This window comes from Sceloporus undulatus, chromosome 9 (assembly GCF_019175285.1).
Source record: "Sceloporus undulatus isolate JIND9_A2432 ecotype Alabama chromosome 9, SceUnd_v1.1, whole genome shotgun sequence".
In the NCBI taxonomy this organism is placed as follows: Eukaryota; Metazoa; Chordata; class Lepidosauria; order Squamata; family Phrynosomatidae; genus Sceloporus; species Sceloporus undulatus.
Window position 1 is genome coordinate 31,433,763 of NC_056530.1, and position 20,413 is coordinate 31,454,175.

The 20,413-nt window shown below is 47.0% G+C and overlaps 3 protein-coding genes across 4 annotated transcripts; 1 reads left to right on the forward strand and 2 right to left on the reverse strand.

Annotated features, from left to right (window-relative positions):
* Positions 1 to 2,822: 2,822 nt before the first annotated feature.
* LOC121916171 lies at positions 2,823 to 5,890 on the forward strand. Its single transcript, XM_042440990.1, has 6 exons — positions 2,823 to 2,888; positions 3,653 to 3,802; positions 4,275 to 4,397; positions 4,741 to 4,851; positions 5,144 to 5,261; positions 5,592 to 5,890. Exons 1-6 carry the CDS (start codon positions 2,823 to 2,825, stop codon positions 5,624 to 5,626), a joined length of 603 nt encoding a protein of 200 aa, XP_042296924.1. The 3' UTR covers positions 5,627 to 5,890.
* Positions 5,891 to 7,357: 1,467 nt separating this feature from the next.
* On the reverse strand, positions 7,358 to 13,196 carry PSMD4 (proteasome 26S subunit ubiquitin receptor, non-ATPase 4). Its single transcript, XM_042441063.1, has 10 exons — positions 13,024 to 13,196; positions 11,569 to 11,709; positions 10,486 to 10,600; positions 10,201 to 10,287; positions 9,844 to 9,912; positions 9,540 to 9,755; positions 9,323 to 9,431; positions 8,756 to 8,887; positions 8,377 to 8,444; positions 7,358 to 7,771 (listed from the first exon to the last, which is right to left on the reverse strand). The coding sequence occupies exons 1-10, from the start codon at positions 13,047 to 13,049 to the stop codon at positions 7,604 to 7,606; spliced, it is 1,131 nt and encodes a 376-aa protein (XP_042296997.1). The 5' UTR covers positions 13,050 to 13,196; the 3' UTR covers positions 7,358 to 7,603.
* A 401-nt stretch (positions 13,197 to 13,597) lies between these two features.
* Positions 13,598 to 17,880, reverse strand: LOC121915771. Of its 2 annotated transcripts, XM_042440280.1 has the most exons (7): positions 17,635 to 17,880; positions 17,116 to 17,484; positions 16,975 to 17,031; positions 16,764 to 16,871; positions 16,207 to 16,307; positions 14,205 to 14,556; positions 13,598 to 14,120 (listed from the first exon to the last, which is right to left on the reverse strand). In XM_042440280.1, the coding sequence occupies exons 1-7, from the start codon at positions 17,696 to 17,698 to the stop codon at positions 14,077 to 14,079; spliced, it is 1,095 nt and encodes a 364-aa protein (XP_042296214.1). In that variant the 5' UTR covers positions 17,699 to 17,880; the 3' UTR covers positions 13,598 to 14,076. The 2 variants fall into 2 exon arrangements, with proteins under 2 accessions (XP_042296214.1, XP_042296213.1); XM_042440279.1 differs by having other exon boundaries at positions 13,598 to 14,556; positions 17,146 to 17,484.
* Between the last annotated feature and the right edge of the window lie 2,533 nt (positions 17,881 to 20,413).

Genomic DNA, 20,413 nt, shown 5'->3' on the forward strand with positions numbered 1-20,413 from the left:
AACCAGGCTGCCACTCAAAGCCTCCTTCCTCCATTGGCTCCCAATAGATACACGTCACCGCCTCCCTGTTGACTATTGGTTCTAGTTGACGTCACTCGTTGCGCTGCCCCCAAAAGGGCGAGGTTCAATTGGACTGCAGGGCCAGAAAGGCGGGAGCTTTGATTCAATTGGCCGGCTGCCTGAGAGAGAAGCAGGTGTGCGTTTGCGGAGGCAGCCAGTTTCCTCGTCAGCGAAATCATAGCTGGGAGGGGCGTGGCTAACGGGAGTGGGACTTCTCGTTCGCCGCATCCTATTGGAGAAAAACCTTGTCGATAACCTCAACTCCCATCTCATTGGCGGAAACCCTAATATGAAGGCGGAGTTATAACTGTCGTTCAAAGCACCGACTCCGCCACCTGGTATATACAGTAAATGGCCAGGGTGCGCCTCAGGCGTTTGTTCAGAGGCCGCAAAGGCTTCTGGGAGAGTGGTCTTGTATAGAGAGGAGCGCAAGGGCGCCTGGGAAAAAAATGGCTGAGGCCTTTGAGCCGTTTTGTGTGGATTAAAAAAGTAAAACCAACCCTGCTTCCTGTATCCATTTATACAATGAGCCACTAGTTTACCTGACACACCTTTCATGTTCAAGTTCCACAAATAAGTGCACCACAGGCTTCAAAGCGTTACTTTCTTTTGTGTAACTACAGCTCCCAACTAGGGGATTCTGGGAGTTGTAGTCCCCCCAAAAAAGTACCTTTCCCAACCACTCCTCGCCTCACGCTTCAAATTCTCTCAAAATGAGAGAGAAAAAGGCCGGCTTTGTATAAAATGGCAGCCAGTTACCACAAGGCCCATCTACACTGTAGAAATAAGGCACTTTGACGTCACTTTTAAGCGCCATAGCTGACTCTTATGGAATCCTGGGATTTGTAGTTTTGTAAATAGTACTGGTGCCTCGCCAAACTACGAATCCCAGGATCCTCTGGGATGGAGCCATGGCCATTTAAAGTGATGTCAAACTGAGGGATCCAACCTAGCTCTGAGTAAGGCTGCATCTACACTGTAGAATTAACCCAGTTTGACACTGCTTTAAGTGCCATTGTGGATTTGTAGTTTGTATTTAGCCTTCTCTGTCCAAAAGCTCTGGTGCTAGAATGAACTACAAATCCCAGGCTTCCATAACTTCATGGTGGTTAAAGCGGTGTCAAACTGGATTAATTTCGCAGTGCGGCATCAAAATGGCCTCCGTTCGACGCAACAACAATTTGGAAGGTCTTGCCTCCATCAAACCCTTCGTGAGTTAATGAATTTTGCGCATAATGTGCAGCAAAGGAGGGAAACTGAGGATGAAAGGAGAAAATAAATGCAATTTCAATGTTTAGATATATAAGTCCCATCTCCAAAATAAACTCAAATATCCCAAAATCCAAATCACTTCCGGTCCCAAATGTTTTAGGATAACATTTAGGGTCCCTTCTGGGAGAAAGGCTGCATACAAATGGGAATACTGTAATATATAGTAATAATAAAAATAAATAAGACCTACCTCTTAATTTAATCCTATTTTAATGTACTATTTTTGTATGTTTTTAATTGTACTGTTGTTGTTATATTTATTATTATTATATTTATTGTTGTTATTATTATTATTTCATTTATACCCCGCCTTCCTTCCAGGAAGGCAGCTTACAGATAAAATCAATTAAAAATTAAAAATTATTATAAAACGTAACAACAATTAAAGAAACCATATATATAAAATCACATTATTTGTATCCCGCTCTTTTCTCAGAAGTGGGACTCAGAGCGGCTTCACAATATTAAAAGAATAATACAATTTTAAAATGTTTTTAAAATGTTTTGCGCCGTCCTGATTCCCAGTTTGGGAAAAGGACAGGATATAATGATGATGATGATGGGAGACTCAACCTGTACACACTCGTTTCAAGACAGCGCTCTTGCCCTGAGATTTGTCCTCAAATCCTCATCCTTTAAACCTGGCAATATTTCTCCATTGCTTCTCCCTTTTGAGCCCTTGTCCTTTGTTTTCCACCTTCCCAACGAAGCCAAAACCTCGATTTTTATCTCCTTTTCCTCCAATTGCAACTGGGCTCTGGCTCAATGTTTTTGCAAACAGTCCTCCTTTTGTCTCCCGTCTCCTTCTTCCTCATTTTGGACATTTTCCAAGCAGATTGGTTTTAACCGTGGGACACAGAGACCCCTCTGTGCTTTGCTTTTTAATTCAATGTATTCAATTCTGTCCTTACCTGGCTTTCTCAAAAGGCCCTTGTCTTCCCTGGTGGAACCTGAGCAAATCAGCCGAAAATCCATTAAGGATGCGTATCTCGTGTTCATCTGCAATGTAGGTGCGTTTCGCTTTTGGGAGTCAGGTTTTCAGAGAGGATAGCAGAGGCAAGGTTGCCTCTGAGCATAAGCCAAGGGCCCCCCTTGCACTCTAGGGAACAAAAATGCAATTTCTAATTTAATAACTCAACAAAAGATGGAGAGGAGAGGAAGGGGCCGAATCCAGTCCTTCCCAGTTGGACCAGGCAAAAGCAAACTCCGGAGTAACTTTTGCACTCCTGATGTTGCTCAGCCACATCTGTCCCAGTTTTCACCCCAAAATGTATGTATGAAATAGGTTTGTCACACCTTTTTGGGTAGCTCAGGTATTTTGGAAATACTTCACAGGAGAGATCAGGAAAGCCAGCCAGAGAGACAGAGACACAGAGGGACATTGTTCAACTCGGACGGAGGCCAAAGGGAAGGAGGCTTTATAAAAGCGAGCCCTCTATCGTTCCCTCCGTCAGTTTTTGGGTCCATTCTAGGATTCCCATCAAGAGGAAATGGCCAGCGAGGAGAAGAACCCAGATTCCTGGCCCGGGGGTCTGCACCTCAAAAGCCCTCCTTATGTAAGTAGTAGGGTTACTACTCTTAGGTCTCCCTTTGCCTTCCAATGGCTAAGTGACGGGCAAAAATCCATCCAAGTGCTTACAAAGGGGTTTCCAAATTTGCAAATACAAATTTGCATTCCCTGTGCATGCCGCATTTTAATCTCCGAGTCCTTATTTTTCCCCCTCCAAGTAGAGAGTGCTTTGAGACATGCGCAGAGTGCAGCTGCGTCATTTCTGGATCTTCACAGAACATCCATATCCCAGGATGTGGATGGACTGCAGCTCCCATCACCTTCATTTCTGATCCTATGGGTATTTTTTCCACTCCTGTATTGTTTTTAACACCTTGCCTGATGCAGAAGCCGGTGAAACTTAGAAAGCGTGCATCGCGCCTTATTTTGTGCCTTTTGGTTGGTAAAGGTATCCCTGTTTGGTGGGTTTTGGGTGTTATTGGCCTGATATTCTGGAGAGTAACACATCTAGAGTAATCTCAATTGATGCCTGTCTTGTATTTATCCTCTCAATCCAATGATAACCTAAAGAGGGAAAAGTATCACCTAGGAATCCTCTGTGGCTGCTTCTGCCTAAATAATGACGGGTGTTGAAGTTGTTTAAATTTCCCAATGCTTCTGGGTTTGTATTCCAAAATGCAGGCAAGAGGTGTTGGACTGGCCTGGCTGGCTCAGGGTCAGGGCTGACCATCCCTGGAGGGTCCCTTCTTCTTCTGCTTCTCCTTCCCAAATCCAACTGTAGGGTCTTCCTCTCCCCATTTTCTCCTCCAGACCCTTCATTCCAGCCTGGAGCTAACCCAGCCCCCCGGAGCCTCCGGCCGCAGACTGGTCATCCTGACGGTGGGTGCCATCTCCGTCCTGACCGTCAGCCTGGTGGGGGTCCTCCTGGCCACCTACCTCACAAGGGCTGCCTGCACCCAGGTAGAGTTGGGCGAAAGGGGCCGCTGGAGGGGACTCCAAGTGGGGATCATGGCCTGGGACAGACAGACAGGGATGGCCAGCAGCAGATGGATGGATGGAGAGATAGAGGATGGATGGATAGACAGATGGATGTATGGATGGAATGATGGACAGAAAGGGAAGGAAGGAAGGAAGGAAGGAAGGAAGGAAGGAGATAGCTGGATAGATGGACGGACGGACGGATGGAAGGGATGATGGATAGACAGAAATAAAATAAAATAAGGAAGGTGGAAAGGAGGAGATGGACAGATGGCTGGATAGAGACCTGATGGATAAATGATAGATGATGGATAGACAGATAGATAGATATGATGGATGGAAGATAGATTGGCAGACAGGCAGATGCAAAGATCCTTAAACGCTTGTCTCTTAATGAGGGCGAAAGTTTCAATCCGTGTCCCTGATAGATTCTCTCTCTGTTCCCCGACTCAAGAGGGACCCTTTCGGCTACTTGCCTCCCCAAGTCAACGTCCAGAACGAAGCCTCCCTCTTGCTGGCCCTGAGTGAATTGGGGGAGCAAGGCATGGTGCCGGGAATCACGTGCGACCTTAGAAACGTGAGTTATAGCATCACGGTTTCAGCGATTGCAGGGCTGGCGTGGGTTATTTTTTGGGTGGGTGGCTGGATAGAGGTTGCCATCGCATGTTATTTCCCCTCACAAGAAATACCTCTCCCCTTGAGCATGGCTGGTTGGAGAGTCCAGTCAAAGTTTTTCATTTCTCTTCTCCGCTTTCTCTTCCTTGCCAAATCTCATGGCTGGATGGGGGATTCTGGATGTGGTAGTCCAAAGTGTTTCCAAATGCTGCTAGAGAGACAAAATGGAGTCCTTAATCACAGCCAATGGGGACCTTCTGGCCATTGACTCCCACTCTCCTTTGCCCTGTATCTTCCTCCATCAGCACCTGATGGTCTACCATGGCCAGCCAGAAGGGTGTGTGGCCCGCAAAATGGACCCCTCCGAGCCACTGCCTTCGTGCCAAGATCTGGAGATCTACTTCCAAGGTGTCTTGGTAAGAGCTCTCCCCAAAGGAGTTGCCACTGTCAAGTAATTTCGGACTTAGGACCATCCTATCCTGGGGTTTCTTTGGCAAGGTTTAGATTTGTACAGTTGTATTGCAGAGGTTTGCAAACTTGCTTCCAAATTGGGAGGAAATTTTCTTTATCAGACTTTTCATGCAACCTTAACACAAAAAGGGTTAGCTTTCTAAGCTTATTATTAAGGACTCACGCAACCTAATTCCTGAAAAGGACTAAGGAATGAACGTGGCTTTTCCTGACCCGGGTTCTAATCCATCATTGCAGAAAAATGCCACGCTGGGCATCGCTTTGGACGTGCAGCTGATGGGTCCTGGGTCCCTGGGCAGTTTGGCCGCTCTGCTTTGCAGCAACAAACCCACCTACATGGTCAGCAGTTTCATCTGTAAGTGGCACAGCCCTCAGCTGTGGGCAATGGGAGTTGTAGTCTAATGCAAACACAGACCACCCGGCTGGGTTGCAATATCCTTGTTGGCTTGCAATATACTTACAGCACTCTTGAACAAGACAAAGGCTTAAAAGTATACTTCCCAGCTTGTCTGTACTTTCTCTTTCATAACTTTTACCATCTTGACCTCTCCAATTTTGACTGGCCACATCCATCCTGGGAAATGTTGGAAGCTTTGCATTCATACTTGCACAAAAAAACCCACTTGTTTAATTGCCAGAATTAAATCAGATCACTTTTGACATCTTTCGGTTTGCTTCTTTGCAGCTTCGCCAAGGCACTCCACGGACAGACTGGCATAAATCGAGTGAGAAAGATCTCCAAGCGGCTGCAACTGACCCTTTAGTTCTCCTTCCTTCCCCGAAAATCCTGATGTGGGAGAACACCACAACACTGGTGTTTGGTGCACACTTACACACCTATCATTTCTGGTTTCCTACTTGATGCAAGAAGGCAGTCAAGATTCAGTTCCTCTGCAGACCCAAAGTTTGGGTTTTCCCCTCTCCTTCTTGTTCCTTGACCCATCAATAACTAAATCAATAGAAATTAAAAGAAATGAAGATACGTGGTCATTTCGTCCATTTGCTTTTTTAAAAGGGGGGGTTAACTCTGGAGGCATTGGGGTGGGATGGGGAATACCACAATTGTATAGCAGAGAATGCAATTCAACCCCTTAAGAATCAAAGCTAGGTATGTTTTAAAAATCACCACCAAGTTTCTAGACAGCAGGGAGAAGAACAGGGATCATACTGTACAGGCCAAACCTCTGGCATCCCTTCAGTAAAAACTCATCAAGGGTTCGTTCTTTTAATCAGTACAGTCCGTCCTCGCCTTACGCGGGGAACCGTTCCGGATCCCTCGGCATAAGGCGAATTCCGCCTATGCTCGAGCCCCATTGGAAACAATGGGGCACGTGTGCGGCGGCGCAGGGCGCAACAGGCGCGCATGTCCATTCAATTGAATGGGACGCGCTGCCCCTTCCGCCCCGTGCGCGCCCCGCAGCTTGAGCGCGTATGCTCAAGGCTGCATATGGCGCGGGCGCACTGTATCTGGGGAAGAAGAGAGGGGAAGAAAGACACTTGCAACCACAACTGATACCCTTAATATGGGGGACACCTGACTCATGTGAAAGGGATCTAGGAGTCCTAGTAGACCACAAGTTGAACATTAAGTCAAGAGTGTGATGTGGCAGCTAACAATGCCAATGCGATTTTAGGCTGCATCAACATAAGTATAGTGTCTAGAGCAAGGGAAGTATTAGAGCTATCTATTCTGCTTTGGTCAGGCCTCACTTGGAATAATGTGTCCAGTTCTGGGCAGCGCAATTCAAGAAGGATGTTGACAAGTTAGAGCGTGTCCAAAGGAGGGTGACCAAAATGGCGAAGGGACCAGAAAGCCCTATAAGGAGAGACTTAGGGAGCTGGGTATGTTCAGCCTGGAGAAGAGAAGGTTAAGAGGGGATATGATAGACCTGTTTAAATATTTGAAGGGATGTCATGTTGAGCATGGAGCAAGCTTGTTTTCTGCAGCTCCGGAGAATAGGATATAGAGCAATGGATGGAAGCTACAGGAAAAGAGATTCCACCTCAACATTAGGAAGAACCTCCTGACAGTAAGAGCTGTTCGATGGTGAAAAACACTCAGTTGGAAAGTGGTAAAGTCTTGTTTAGAGGATTTTTCAACAGAGGCTGGATGGCCATCTGTCCGGAATGCTTTCATTGTGAGTTTCTGCATGGCAGAATGGGTTAGACTGGATGGTCCATTGTGGAGGGGTCTCTTCCAACTCTGTGGCTGTATAATCCCCCCAACTTGCTCAAGCTTTCCCTTCATGACTTTGCCACGTTCAGTAGAAACCGCAGACGATCTGATAAGAAATTACATTGTTAGGAAAAATTCCCCAAATCAGAAATCTACTACAAAAGAGATCTTTACTTTAACTCTCTGCTGACTAATCGACTGCATCCCATTCCTGTGGCTCGCTTTGGACAGAGTTTTATGGAGGGCCTTAACAATAAACTAAGCCGAGAAGAGGAGAAAATGTAAGAGTTTTTTGTTTATTATTATGACCACCTGCTAAACCCCAACCCCGCTGACCGAAAAGAGCCTCATTGAGCCCCCACCCTAGTGACACTGCCCCCCACCAGCTATCCTGGGGGAGAAAGGTTACAGACGCCGACGGCCATCGGACTACAAGAACCGGGACGTGCAGAAAAGAAAGAGGGAGAAGGTGCTCCGGAAGGCTGCTCTCATACCAGGGACGGAGGGCCATGTCCACACCATCATTTCTTCTCCTCCTCCTTCTTGTCTTTGCTCTCCTTGGAGGCCTGGCTGGCCAGCGACCCCATGGCGTTGCGGATGGCTTCGTTGTTGGGGTCCACGCCCGGCAGGTTTTCCAGCACGCTCTGGAGGAATTCGGGGTCCTGCATCACGTCGTAGTCGTCTTCCTCCTGAGGGCGGACGCGAAAGAGAAAAGGTGGCTTCAATCGTGCCTCAGGCTCAAAACAAGGGCCCTGAGATCATGGATACCAAGGTGCTTTTGCCTCAAGGGAACTTGGGAATGGGAATGGTGAGCTCTCTGTGTGCCTTCAAGTAATCTCTGACTTATGGAGCACCAAAGGTGAAGCAATCCTGGGGTTTTCTTGGCAGGCTTTTGTTTTAGAGGTTTGCCATTGCCATCCTCTGAAGCTGAGAGAGTGTGGCCTGTCCAAGGTCACTCAGTGGGTTTCAGGGCTCTAGTCCCCCCTCCAAAAAGCTAAAAACTCCATGATGGAACCATGGCAGTTCAAGTGGAATCATAGCACTAGAATTGTGTAGTGTGAACAGACCCTAGATTTCTGTCTCCACCTGGAAAAGGAAGTAAAAAAGGAAGCCAAGAGATCCTTTCCTTCCTCCTTCCATACTGGGCCACCTGAGCTAGCGAGGGACCTGATGCAATGGCATCAAGGGCATTGCTAATCTGGTCCTGGGGGCCTTCCTTGTAGTGAATGAACCAATGCCCCTGGGTTCTTGGACCGTTCGACAGCCAGAGGACCCTCCGCTCTTGGTCACTCACCTTTGCGGGTTCTGAGGTGTCCATGTCGGCACTGCTGTCCGCCTCAGCTGTTTCGCCTTGCCCAAACTCTGAAAACAGGAGTGTCACAACTCTTTAAATGTGCCACTTCTACAATTATGTCCCACCACCAAGAGAGGAATTATGAGCAAACTATGAAAACTCAATTTAAAGGGTGAGATTCTAGAGTTACTGTCATGATATTTTCTCTGTGCTCAGGACATTTGCTGAGGCCAATGGAGTTCAAGCAAAGTTGGCTCTTACGGGCTCCTGGGTGGTTGCCCCACAAACTCTGCTAACAAGCCCTGCCTTGCTGGGGGTCCAAAATGAGCCGCTTCTGCTTTGAGAGAAAGCCTTGGATCGGCTCCTTCCTTCTGCTCACCGGCTCCTTGGAGAGACATCTGCATCGCATAGGCAATCTGCTCCTCCTCGGTCATGGTGCTGAGGTCCGGGAGGCCGGCGCGGCCAAACTCCTGCTGACCGATGGTCATCTTGAGCAGAGTGTCATCTGAATCTAGAGGGGGGAAAGGAGAGACACAGACCATTAGCCGACATATACCTTAGGACTGGGCGGAAGGATGGATATGGATCTCCTGGACAAGGATAATGAGAGGTGTTGTGCAATACAATCACAGGGACGGCAGTGAAAGCAGCCCACTGGCAGCCTAGTAGGAATAGTTAGTTGGCTTTCTAATAGTAGACTTACTCCTCCCATCTTTCTTTTTTAGACTGTTTTGCAAACTTATATGTCACCCCTTATATAAAACTTCAAAATCAAAGTTTGCTACTTGGAATTTATATTGGAATGATTTTAATCTGTGAACCTGCAGATAAAGAATCTGTGGATAAAGAGGACCAACTACAATTGCTTTTATTTGTTCATCACCTGAGAAGTTGTCATGGGCCAGGAAATACCTGAACGAATTAATGAAATTAAATAAGATCTCACCATCCCCGCCGGTGGTTGGGATCCCAGCTTCGGCTGCAGATGCCGCTGCGGCCCGGCGGGCCTCCTCCTCCTGCCTCTGCCGCTGTTCCTCCATCGACACCCGGAGAGCCTATGGGGACACCAGCTTGGATAAGTGGGGCCCACCTCGCCAATGTAGAGGCCTTGTCTTTGCCCACAGACCCTCTGTCCCCACCACTCATCCACTGGCGGCACTCACCAGGGCCAGCTCTGGGTCGGCACTGGGGTCCACCCCAAACTCGAAGTCGCTGGCCCCGAGCCCCAGCATGGCTCCCCCTTCTCCAGCCAAAATCGGGGAGCTGATGAGGGCATCAGCCAGGCTGGGCCCTGGGGGCACCGTCACCAGGTGGGAGCCAGTGCCGTCCTTGCCATTGAGGGTGTTGATGAAGGCAGTTAGCTTGTCCGTGTTGGCCTCCTGAGCGGAAGGGGAAAGATGGAAAAGGGGGTCACAGGTGGGTAGGAAAGAGGTGGCAGGGTGGGATGTGGATGCGAGACACACTCACCTCTTCCCCAAAGTTGATGATGTCCACGTTGACCTTTTCCTTCTTCAGCCGCTTGGCTAGTTTCACCAGCTGGAAGGAAGAGAGGTTTGGTCACACTGGGGATACAAAATGGGGCTCAGAGAGAGGGGGGCAGTATCACTTGGGGTGACACTTGGGGTGTCTTTGCCCACAGACCCTCTGTCCCCACCGCTCATCCACCAGAGGCTGAAGGCAATGCCAAGGCAACTGAAGTGAAAACTGTGATGAGCACAAAACCTTTTACAATCCAGCAATAAACAGTCCTGGTTCCTCCAAGGAAGTTAAAGATAGGAAAAAAGAGCATTTTAAGTGTCCCTCCACAAACCCAGAACCACTCACGTCTTTCTCATTGTCCTCCACAGGGCTCCCCACGAAGGCAATGATCCGCATTTTGTGGTTCTTCCCTTGGCGGTGTTTCAAAGCCAGCTGCAATCGCAAGACAAAAGTGACTTACAAATAGATGACCCATCCCAGGATCCCCTCTTGCTTTCTAGAGGTTCTCTCCCAGAATCATAGTATTTGGGAAACGTCAGGTTAGAGCAATAGGATCCCCCACAGAAGGCCTTTCTTTCTGTCCCCCTCCTATTTAGGACCCCAGGGAAACAGGGTGGAGGTGCTACTTACGTGAGCCACCCGGATGCCGGTGCAGAAGGTGATCTTCCCCTTGGGCTGCACCGAGTGCAACTTGGACAGGATGCGGCCCGTGTCCGGAGTGAGAGTGGTCAGGACCTCACAGTTACTGAAAGACACACACACAGATGGCAGAGATGGGTCAAGTGTAGAGGGAGCGCCCTTTCCCCCCCAAAAAGAGAATTGCGTCCATCAGGGCACTGCACTTTTCAGAGAACAACAAACAACAACCCAGCGTTCCCAACATTAACACAGTTGGACTTGGGGTGCATCAACAATGTAGAATCCAATATAGGGATCCAAAATAGGGAGAGGCGGGATACAATAATGCACATTGGCACCCCTTTAAACCGCCTACAGAATCCAGGATTTGTGAGGCAAGAGCACTCTTTGGCAGAGAAGGCGAAAAGCCTTGGTTAAATGACAAATCCCAGGATTCCATAGGAAGGAGCTACAGTACTTAAAAGTGGTGTCAAATTGCACTATTTCTACAATGTAGACGCACCCTCAGTGAATTTTTGCCCCAGGAGGGGCTTGGGAAGCCACATTCCTCCCATTAGTATCGCATAAAGTATTACTGCCTGGAGTTTTAGAAGTAATATTACTAATAATAATAGGATGCTGTTTTGTTTTTTGCTTCATAGTTTTAAATTTTAGTAATGTTTATCAATGGTTTGTATTGTTCAATTGTATTTTAAACTTGTATTTTGTATATTTATAGTGTTTTAACTTGGAATGTTTTACATCTGTAAGCCACCTTGAGTCCCTGTATTGGAAAGAAGGTGGAGTATAAACATAATAATAATAACAATAATAATAAGTATTTCACTGTTTTTGAGAGGGGGAAAGTCATAAAAATTGGGAATTTGGGGGCGTAATGATGTATATGGACCTCTGGGGAAGCCCTAGAGGGGCAGACTAGGATCCCAAGAGGGGCAAATTTGGCCTCAGGGCCTGAGCTCCCTCTTATTCCTATTCTAGAAAGCTGCCTTGATCCATGCGCCCCACAACAAAATGGAGTCCTGTTGTTGTTAGCCCCATGTGCCTTTGAAAGTCAGGACCCCGAATGAGGCTCACTTGGCTAAAGTGATGAGGCCCACGTTGTTTTCGGGGTTGCTGCGGGTCTTCGAGTGACAGACGATGTTGACCGCATCTTGCTGGGCCTGGAGCCGAGTCGGTAGGAAGTCCCCGTTCCTCATGTATTCGCTGTTGTCGACACTGGAACAATTTAAACGGTTGAACAATTAAATTCAAAGGTTTAACTGAGATATTTATTCGTTGCAAACTCTGTCTCTTGTCTGTTTTAAACAGAATTCTGGCTTAATTGTTTATTTGAAACTTGTGTGTCAATAGTTTTCTTAGCTGTGTGTTGCTCCCAGGATTCTGTAGCATGGAGCCCTGGTAGTTAAAGTGGGTTCGAAGTGCATTGTGTCTGGGACAGATGTCCCCATAGGCTCCTCCTGGATGGGGAGGCTTTCCTGAAGCATAGGATGAGTACCAAAACCCCGAAACGTTTCCTTTGGGGTGCAAAGGAAGCCCCGCTATTTCCACACCACTTTGCCCCCCAATTTCACCCTTAGGGTCCAATCCTTTCCCCTAAAACCCAACCCGCCCCCCAAAACCTCCTCTGAAGGCTGTAGGGCTAAAGACCTCTCACTCCTTCCACCCCACTTTGCCCCCCAATTTCACCCTTTGGGTCTAAGCCATTCCCTGGAGCCTGCCCCCCCCAAAAACATCAGGTGTAGGGGAGGATCTCTCACGCCCACATTATTTTCCACCTCATTTTTGCCCCCCCCCCATATCACCCTTAGGGTCTAATACAAATATTATTATTATTATTATTATTATTATTATTATTCCTTCCCTGTAGACCCAACCTGCCCCTCAAACTTCATGTGTTGGAAGAAATTGCACCCCAGTTTCACCCTTAAATCCCAGCCTTCCCCCTTGAGACCCAAGGCCTGCCCCCCAAAACCTCTTCTGAGGGCCTGGGAGGGGTCTCACCCTTCTCTTCCCACCCCACTTCGCCCCCAATATCACCCTGAAATCCAACCTGCCCCCCCAAGACCTCAACCATATACTTTGAAAGGTAGGGGGCTCCCCCTTAGTCCTTCACCCCTTAATTTCCCCCTTAAGGCCCAGTCCCTCTTCTTGAGACCCAACCTGGGCCCGGAAACCTCCTCTGAGGGCTTTGGGGGGCTCTCCCCATTCTTTACGCCCCACTTCGCCCCCAATTTCACCCTTAGCGTCCAGTCCCTCCCCCTGAGACCCATCCAGCCCCCCAAAAAAATCCTCAACCATGTGCTTTGGGGCACCAAGGAACCCCCTTAAAGAGTTAAGGGGACTCACCCCCAGTCCTTCCCCCCAGTTTGCCCCTCCATTTCCCCTTAAACCCCAGCATTCCCCCCAAGTCCCCCCTTCCCTTCCCTTCCCTTCCCACCCCCTTGAGACCCCCTTCCTCCCTGGGAGGCCCAGAGTGACTCAGGGAAACTGGGGCCTGGCCCTCCATGGCTGGCTGCCCTTCCTCCTCACCAGACCATCGTGCTCTCCAGCACCATCTTCGACCCTCTCCGCCTCAAAGGACCCCGAAAGACGCAGCAGCAAAGGCACCACCGGAGACCCTCTCCCTCCCTCGCCTTCCGCTCTTCTTCTTCTCCTGCCTCTTCGCCGCTCGCCTCCCTGCCTTTTCCCGCTCTCCGCCAATCAGCGGCCACTTTCTTGGCAGGTCCCGCGCAGGGCACCCTGGGAAGCGTAGTCCCCTCACAGGAGGCGGAACGGACGCTCCTTCGCGCGGAGCACCCTGGGAAGCGTAGTTCCGTCCCAAGAGGCGGAACGGAAACTCCTTCGCGCGGAGCACTCTGGGAAATTGAGTTTTTTTCCCTTTCCCCTTTTCATTCAGCTGAGGGGCCATTTTAAAAATGTTATAGATAGAAATAAATATAATAATAAACATAATAAATAAATAAATAAATAAAAAGTTAATTAATTAATAAATTTAATAAATCCAGCCTAAACCAAGTAGGGTGCCCAGATGTCTCAAGGCCTACAACGAAGGATGGCGAGGCGTCGCAATATTTATTCGTTTATTAAAAAAATGTGTTTGAAAATGAATTTTATTTATTAAACACACAAATTAGTATACAAATTAAATACACAAATTAGTAACAGGCAGAAAGTGCTTCCTAAACGATGGGGAGCCCTGGAACCAAACCCTAGCAATATAAATAAGCAACTAGACCTATAGGAAAAGGGGGGGACCCTTTAAAAACCCCATAAAAACACCCAAGCAGCTTTATCCCCCCCACAGGCTATTTGGGATAAGGCACAGGAAAATAGCAGTAGCTAAACTGCTTCATATTGCAAAAGCGGTCTCTAAATAGTGCAAACTGCAATGAGTAAACAAGTCATCCCCGACAAAAGCTGGGGACTCGTTTTGGCTGCATGGACCCTGGAGTCTCTAGCTGGATTCGAACTCACAACACTGCTGTGAGTGAATGGCTGAAATACTGGCTCATTTTGTGTAAACACTACCGAATCCTAGAGGTAGAAGAAACCCCAAGGGCCATACGGTGGCTCATGGCCAAATCAGTTCCTGGGACCGTTGGCCTCCATGCTTCTTGCCTCCTTTCCTTCAAGAGGGAAGAGAAGCGGAGTGAGCGTCCCAGCATCCTGGTCCTTCAGCTTCCTACCCAGAGCCTCATCATCATCATCACCTTCATCATCACTTGTGAAATCCTGAAGGCTGGGCCTTGTAGTGCCATTGGTCCCCATGTGCTCCGAATGGAAGGAGCGACGGTCAGCGCGCTTGACGCATGTTGTCAACTTCTCTTTTACGTCACGGATTTCTGCCCCGGGGAGGCAGCACATGCTTTGAGACCTCTTGTCCCGTCTGCGAACCCTCGCTTCTGTTCCTCTCGGCAGGGAGCCTCCCTCCACAAAGCCATGGCTTCTCTCAGTACCATCCATGGCCACCTTCATGTCCTCCGAGGACCAATGCGGCTGCTCCTGTTCCTCCTTATTGCTGCTGAAAGGGTGTAGGAAGGGATGGCCTTCATTCCCACCAACCTGCAGAGCAAAGAGACAAACAGGAGTGCCTGAATTGCTGGGTTTCTAGTTGATCGCAGCACGAGAGCTCTCTGGCGGAGAAGGCTAAAGATTACATGGTTGTCAAGAGGTGGAGGATCTTGTTCATTACATGTTATTTTGTCCTCTCTACCAAGAACCAAGAGAAAGGTTCATTACATCTATAATAGAAACCAGTCCCAGTCAAAACCCATAGGATATGATTTTTCATCTACTGGACCTGAATAAATATGTAACCTGGAAAGTAGCTTTGTTTGCCTTAGCAGCTAAAAAAATCAGGAACAAGTATATAACAGGGATAGCCATAAACTGTAAAGGTGATGACTATATTTGACAAAATTTTTAACCCATAATGACAACTGTTGTTCGTTTGTTTAGAAAGTCTATACCAGATACGAGATACTCGCATTTTAGATACAATTTACATGTATTTTTATATTGTTATATGTATTGTTATATTGTTGTGCTGTGCAATGACCTTTGGTCAAAAGCAATAACATTTGAATTTGATCATAGAATTGAGACCCCAAGAAGGGCCCTGATCCAGTCCAACCCCATTCTTCTGCCATGCAGGAACTCATAGAATCATAAGAGTTAGAAGAGACCTAAAGGACCATCCAGTCCAACCCCATTCTGCCATGCAGGAACTCTCAATCAAAGCATCCCCAATGACAGATGGCCATCCAGCCTCTGTTTAAAGACCGCTAAGGAAGAAGACCCTGCAACTCTCCATGGCAATGTCTTCCACTGTCAAACAGTAAATACTATCAGGACGTTCTTCCTAATATTTAGATGGAATCTCTTTTCCTGCAGCTTGCATCCATTGCTCCATTGTGTCCTGTTCTCTGGAGCAGCAGAAAATAAGCTTGGTCCCTCCCCAATATGACATCTCTTCAGACACTTAAACAAGGCTATCATATCACCTCTTAACCTTCTCTTATTCATCTGGGAAGAATGAAGAATCTGCAATCTCTTTTCTTGTAGCTTGCATCCATTGCTCCACTGGGTCCCATTCTCTTGAGCAGCAGAAAACAAGCTTGATCTCCATCCTCAATATGACATCCCTTCAGATACTTAAACAGGGCTCTCATATCACCTCTTAACTGTCTCTTCTCCAGGCTAAACATCCCCAGCTCCCTACGTCTCTCCTCATAGAGCTTCATGGTTTCCAGACCCTTCACCATTTTGGTGGCCCTCCTCTGGTCACAGTTCCAGTTTCTCAACGTCCTTTTTAGTTGTGATAACATAAAACTACACATCCCATTGTGTATTTCCTGGACCGAAGGGTGAAACGGAAGGCATGTCCTAATAAAAGGAGAATCTCTGATCCCCTGAGTCTGGAGCCGAGGGGCTTCAGGAATCAAATGAGCTATGTATGGCCTATCGCTTTTCTTGTGATTTTAACGTTTGTAATTTTATATTGATTTTTTATGTGAAGTTTTAATGGTTTAGTTTTAACAAATTTTTAATGTGTGTTTGTTGCTTGTTTGTGAGGCACCTTGGGTCCCTTTTGGGGAGAAAGGTGTCACAGAAATTAAATTGTAGAAGTTATAGTAATGTATTTTTACTGTTATTCCTAGTGATCGGTCGCAGCCAAGCAAAACATTCAACCTCTTGGCAAGGTAATCTCACCTGGTCCTCCATGGGAGTCTGCAAATCCCTTTCCGGGGAGCTGTACCCATTTCTCTCGGGATGTGTTCCTGCAGGAAGGCGCTCAAGGTGGTTCCCTTCCTCTGCGGAAACGTCGGGATTGGAAATAAATCACAAGACAAGCCGTCACACCAAATTCTGCCCCAGGATCAACAGAGACATTGGGTCATCTGAAATGGTTTTTAACCATGTTTCTAACAATAACACTGGGAAGTCAAAGGCTTTCTCGGCCGGCATCCATAGTTTTTTGTGGCCATGTCTTAGAAGACTTTATTTCTGGTGTTGCGCCAGCATCTGTGGCTTTGGCACCTTCAGAAGATTCTCCGAAGATGCCAAAGCCACAGATGCTGGCGAAACGTCAGGAATAAACTCTTCGACAACATGGCCACATTGCCCGAAAAACCCCCAAAAAACTATAACACGGGGATTAAATTTTTAAAGCTGTTTTAAACTAATCTTTTAGCTTTTTAAATTGTTGTAAGCTGCCTTGAATATCATCTCGGGAGAAGGAGGGGATATAAATTCAATGAATGAGATACCTGTGTCTTCCTGCCTTTGGGTGCTTTTCCTTCGATTACAAGCTTTGCACAGGAAGAAGGCAAGAATGATGAAAAGAACTGATGCCAATGCCCACAATGCCAGCTTCCCTGTAATACATCATCATCATCATCATAATCTTTCTGTTGTTCTTGTGGATTGTGGAGCAAAATTAGGGGGGACAGGGTGATAGGTTAATAACCAACAACTTACACTCCTCTTGGGGAGGGTTGCTTTTGGGCACCTCAGTCGAGTCGGCATTTTGAGGACCTGTAAAGTTAAAAGATAGGGGGAAATCTCATCCCCTGCTCATTTTCATGCCAACCAGACACAGAAAATGAAATGCAAGCTTACCAGAAACCACAATTTTGAATGTGAGCTTACCAGAAACCACAATTTTGAACAGGAAAAGTTCAATTTCAGAGGTTGAGTACCTCACTTCAACTTTCAAAGCCCCCGTCTCGTTCTCATGCAGGGCCTTGATCCGGAGTGTGGTCGGGTCCGCCATTTCCAGCCTCTCTGCGTCCATTGGGTTAGAGGTATTCAGGAACCCATCTCTGAAGTTAGCCAGTTGGTACGCCCCACCCGAATCCGGATACATGTCGTAGACGATTTCCCACACGGTTTTTCCAGATGTCACATTCACTGGGAAAGAGGCTCCTTGTCCAGCAATTCTAGTCACTTGATGGACGGGATCCTTCATCACCAGATATGGTTCCAAACCTAATTTTAAAAACAGAGGGGAGGAAAAAGACATCCTTCAGGCAAATTACCCTTCCCTGCCTTCAGAAGAATGAGACCAGGGAAGACTGGTGTTGCTCCAGCATAAGCAAGCATGGAAAACCTCTTTAGCTAAGCCTTGGGCTAACTCACCAGAGAGAAAGAGAAGACTTCTCAGGAGGAGGACAGGGATCTGCATTCTTTGGCTGGGAACCATCACTCACATTGCTAACATCTCTGACATAGCTCACACCTCTGGCCTTCTGCAAGATGTTCAGATAAAATGTTATGAAGTCCTGCAAGTGGAGAGGATTAGAAGACACTGCGCAATGGGGGGACATCCTAGGAACATGATCCCTCTGGAGAAGGTTAAGGGGTGATATGATAGCCTTGTTTAAATACTTGAAGGGATGTCATATTGAGGAGGGAGCAAGCTTGTTTTCTGCTGCTCTAGAGAATAGGACACAATGAAGCAATGGGTTCAAGCACTCCAAGAAAAGAGATTCCAGCTCAACATTAGCTGAGAGTAAGGGCTGTGACAGTGGAACACACTCCTTCCTCGGAGTGTAGTGGAATCTCCTTCCTTGGAGGTCTTTAAGCAGAGGCTGAATGGCCATCTGTCAATGGGGATGCTTTGATTGAGAGTTCCTGCATGGCAGAATGAGGATGGACTATGATTCCCCTTCAACTCCTACAGCTGCTTCATGCGGAGTCCTGGGATTTGCAAAAATGTACGCAAAAAGCTTATAATCGGGGTTTAAAAAAGAAATAGGTCTATAGCTATTTACATCTTGTTGGTCTCCTCCTTTCTTCACTATAATAGCTGCATTGGCTTCTTCCCAGGTTGATGGGATTATCCCTTCTTTAATACTATTCACTGCATCCAAGGATGCATCACATAGTTCTTCTTTAAAGGTTTTGGAATACTTGGCTGTAAAACCATCAGACCCTGGGCATGGATCATTTATCATTATTATTATTGCATTTTCCATCAATAAAATTCTCTAACATAGATACATACATCTATCCTACTTTTCTATCTTCCCTTCATGCTCCTTATCTTCTTCCCCATCCTTCATTCATACTACAGTACTTCTTTACTAATAACTGAACCCAATACTTTTAACTTTCTATCCTTACAACAACTACTTTACAAAAAAGACTTTATATATAATGTATAAGAAAGGGGGGGGGAGATTTTACTACATGCTGACCGTACATTGACAGGGTCATAATGCTACATTTCTTTCTCTAACTTCTCCCCTTTCTTATTTACACTTATAATTTATTTTACTCCTCCTATAATTTAATTATCTTTTCCCACTTATTCTCATATCGTTGCATAGTTTTCCTGTTAATACACATGGTGCGTCTGCCCATAGGTGCCATTTCACTTAATGTTGGCATGCATCATTTTTTAACACACACATGTCGAACAAAATGGGTGTGTGTGTGTTAAATAAACAACCTGGTCTTGCAGAGTGGTCCTGCTTTGATCTTTCTATGGCTGTATTTGTCTAGTTGCATGTCCCAGCATGCTGCCCAGAGAGGAGGGATTTGGGGAGTTGTAGTCTGAAAAGGGTACCCCCTCCACCATCTCTGGCTCTGATCAGGCTAAAGCAGCATTATCCCGCAGCGCCTACCGCTGGGCATCTATCTGGTGGGACATTTGGCCAGAGGTTGTGATATGACAGCTCCCATCATCCCTCACCATTGGCCACCTGGCTGTCCATGGGGAGGTTGGGAGGTGCAGTTGCACTGCATCAAGGGTCTAGCACAGGACAGCACTTGCCCATAGAGAATCATTGGAGAATACCTTCCCATAGAGAATAATGGGAATAGTTGCCCATAGAGAATCAAGCAATCCCCATGTTTCCCTATGGGCAGGTATTCCCCAATGCTTCTCTATGGGCAAATCTTCCTCATGATCCTCTATGGGCAACTATTCCCCAATGATCCTCTATGGGCATGTCTTCCCCAATGCTTCTCTATGGGCAAGTCTTCCCCAATGCTCCTCTATAGGCAAATCTTCCCCAATGATCCTCTATGGGCAGGTATTCCCCAATGCTTCTCTATGGGCAAATCTTCCCCATGATCCTCTAGGGGCAGGTATTCCCCAATGCTTCTCTATGGGCAACTATTCCCCAATGATCCTCTATGGGCAAGTCTTCCCCAATGCTTCTCTATGGGCAAGTATTCTCCAATGCTTCTCTATGGGCAAATCTTCCCCATGATCCTCTATGGGCAAGTATTCTCCAATGCTTCTCTATGGGCAAATCTTCCCCATGATCCTCTATGGGCAAATCTTCCCCATGATCCTCTATGGGCAAATCTTCCCCATGATCCTCTATGGGCAAGTCTTCCCCAAAACAATCAGGCCGCAAAAAGTGCAACGGTACCACACCCAGACTGTTGCACATCAGTTTCTAAGCACTTTGGTCCCATTGTGCATCGCTTCCTTTACTGGCTCTGCTCCGTAGTTACATTCATTCAACCTTTGAATGAATATCTTTGCAGTATCTGCATTTCTATTTCAGACATAGCTACAGCTAGGATCATGCAATCACAACTGGATTCTGGCTTACTTGCCTCTTTTCTTTGGAGCCTAAACCGATTTCCAAAAACGCTGGACTGAAGTTTAAACTTAACTACAAGGCTAGAATCTGGGGAACAAAGGCAACGCATTGCTTTGGGGAAGGCAAATTCTTATTTGGAGGGGCAACGCCAAAGTCCAGAGTGCAAAGGTTTGCTGGGACCTGCTAGTAGCTATTACTTCCCTCAAAAAAGCAACTCTTCCATCCTCTGCAAAAGGCTGGATTGATCTAGTGGTTTCTCTGGCTGCCCAAAGTCATCATGACTTATAATAAATACAATACAATCCCAAATCTGTAAGAGTGAAACCTTTTTGGGGGGGTCAACCAAAATGCACCCA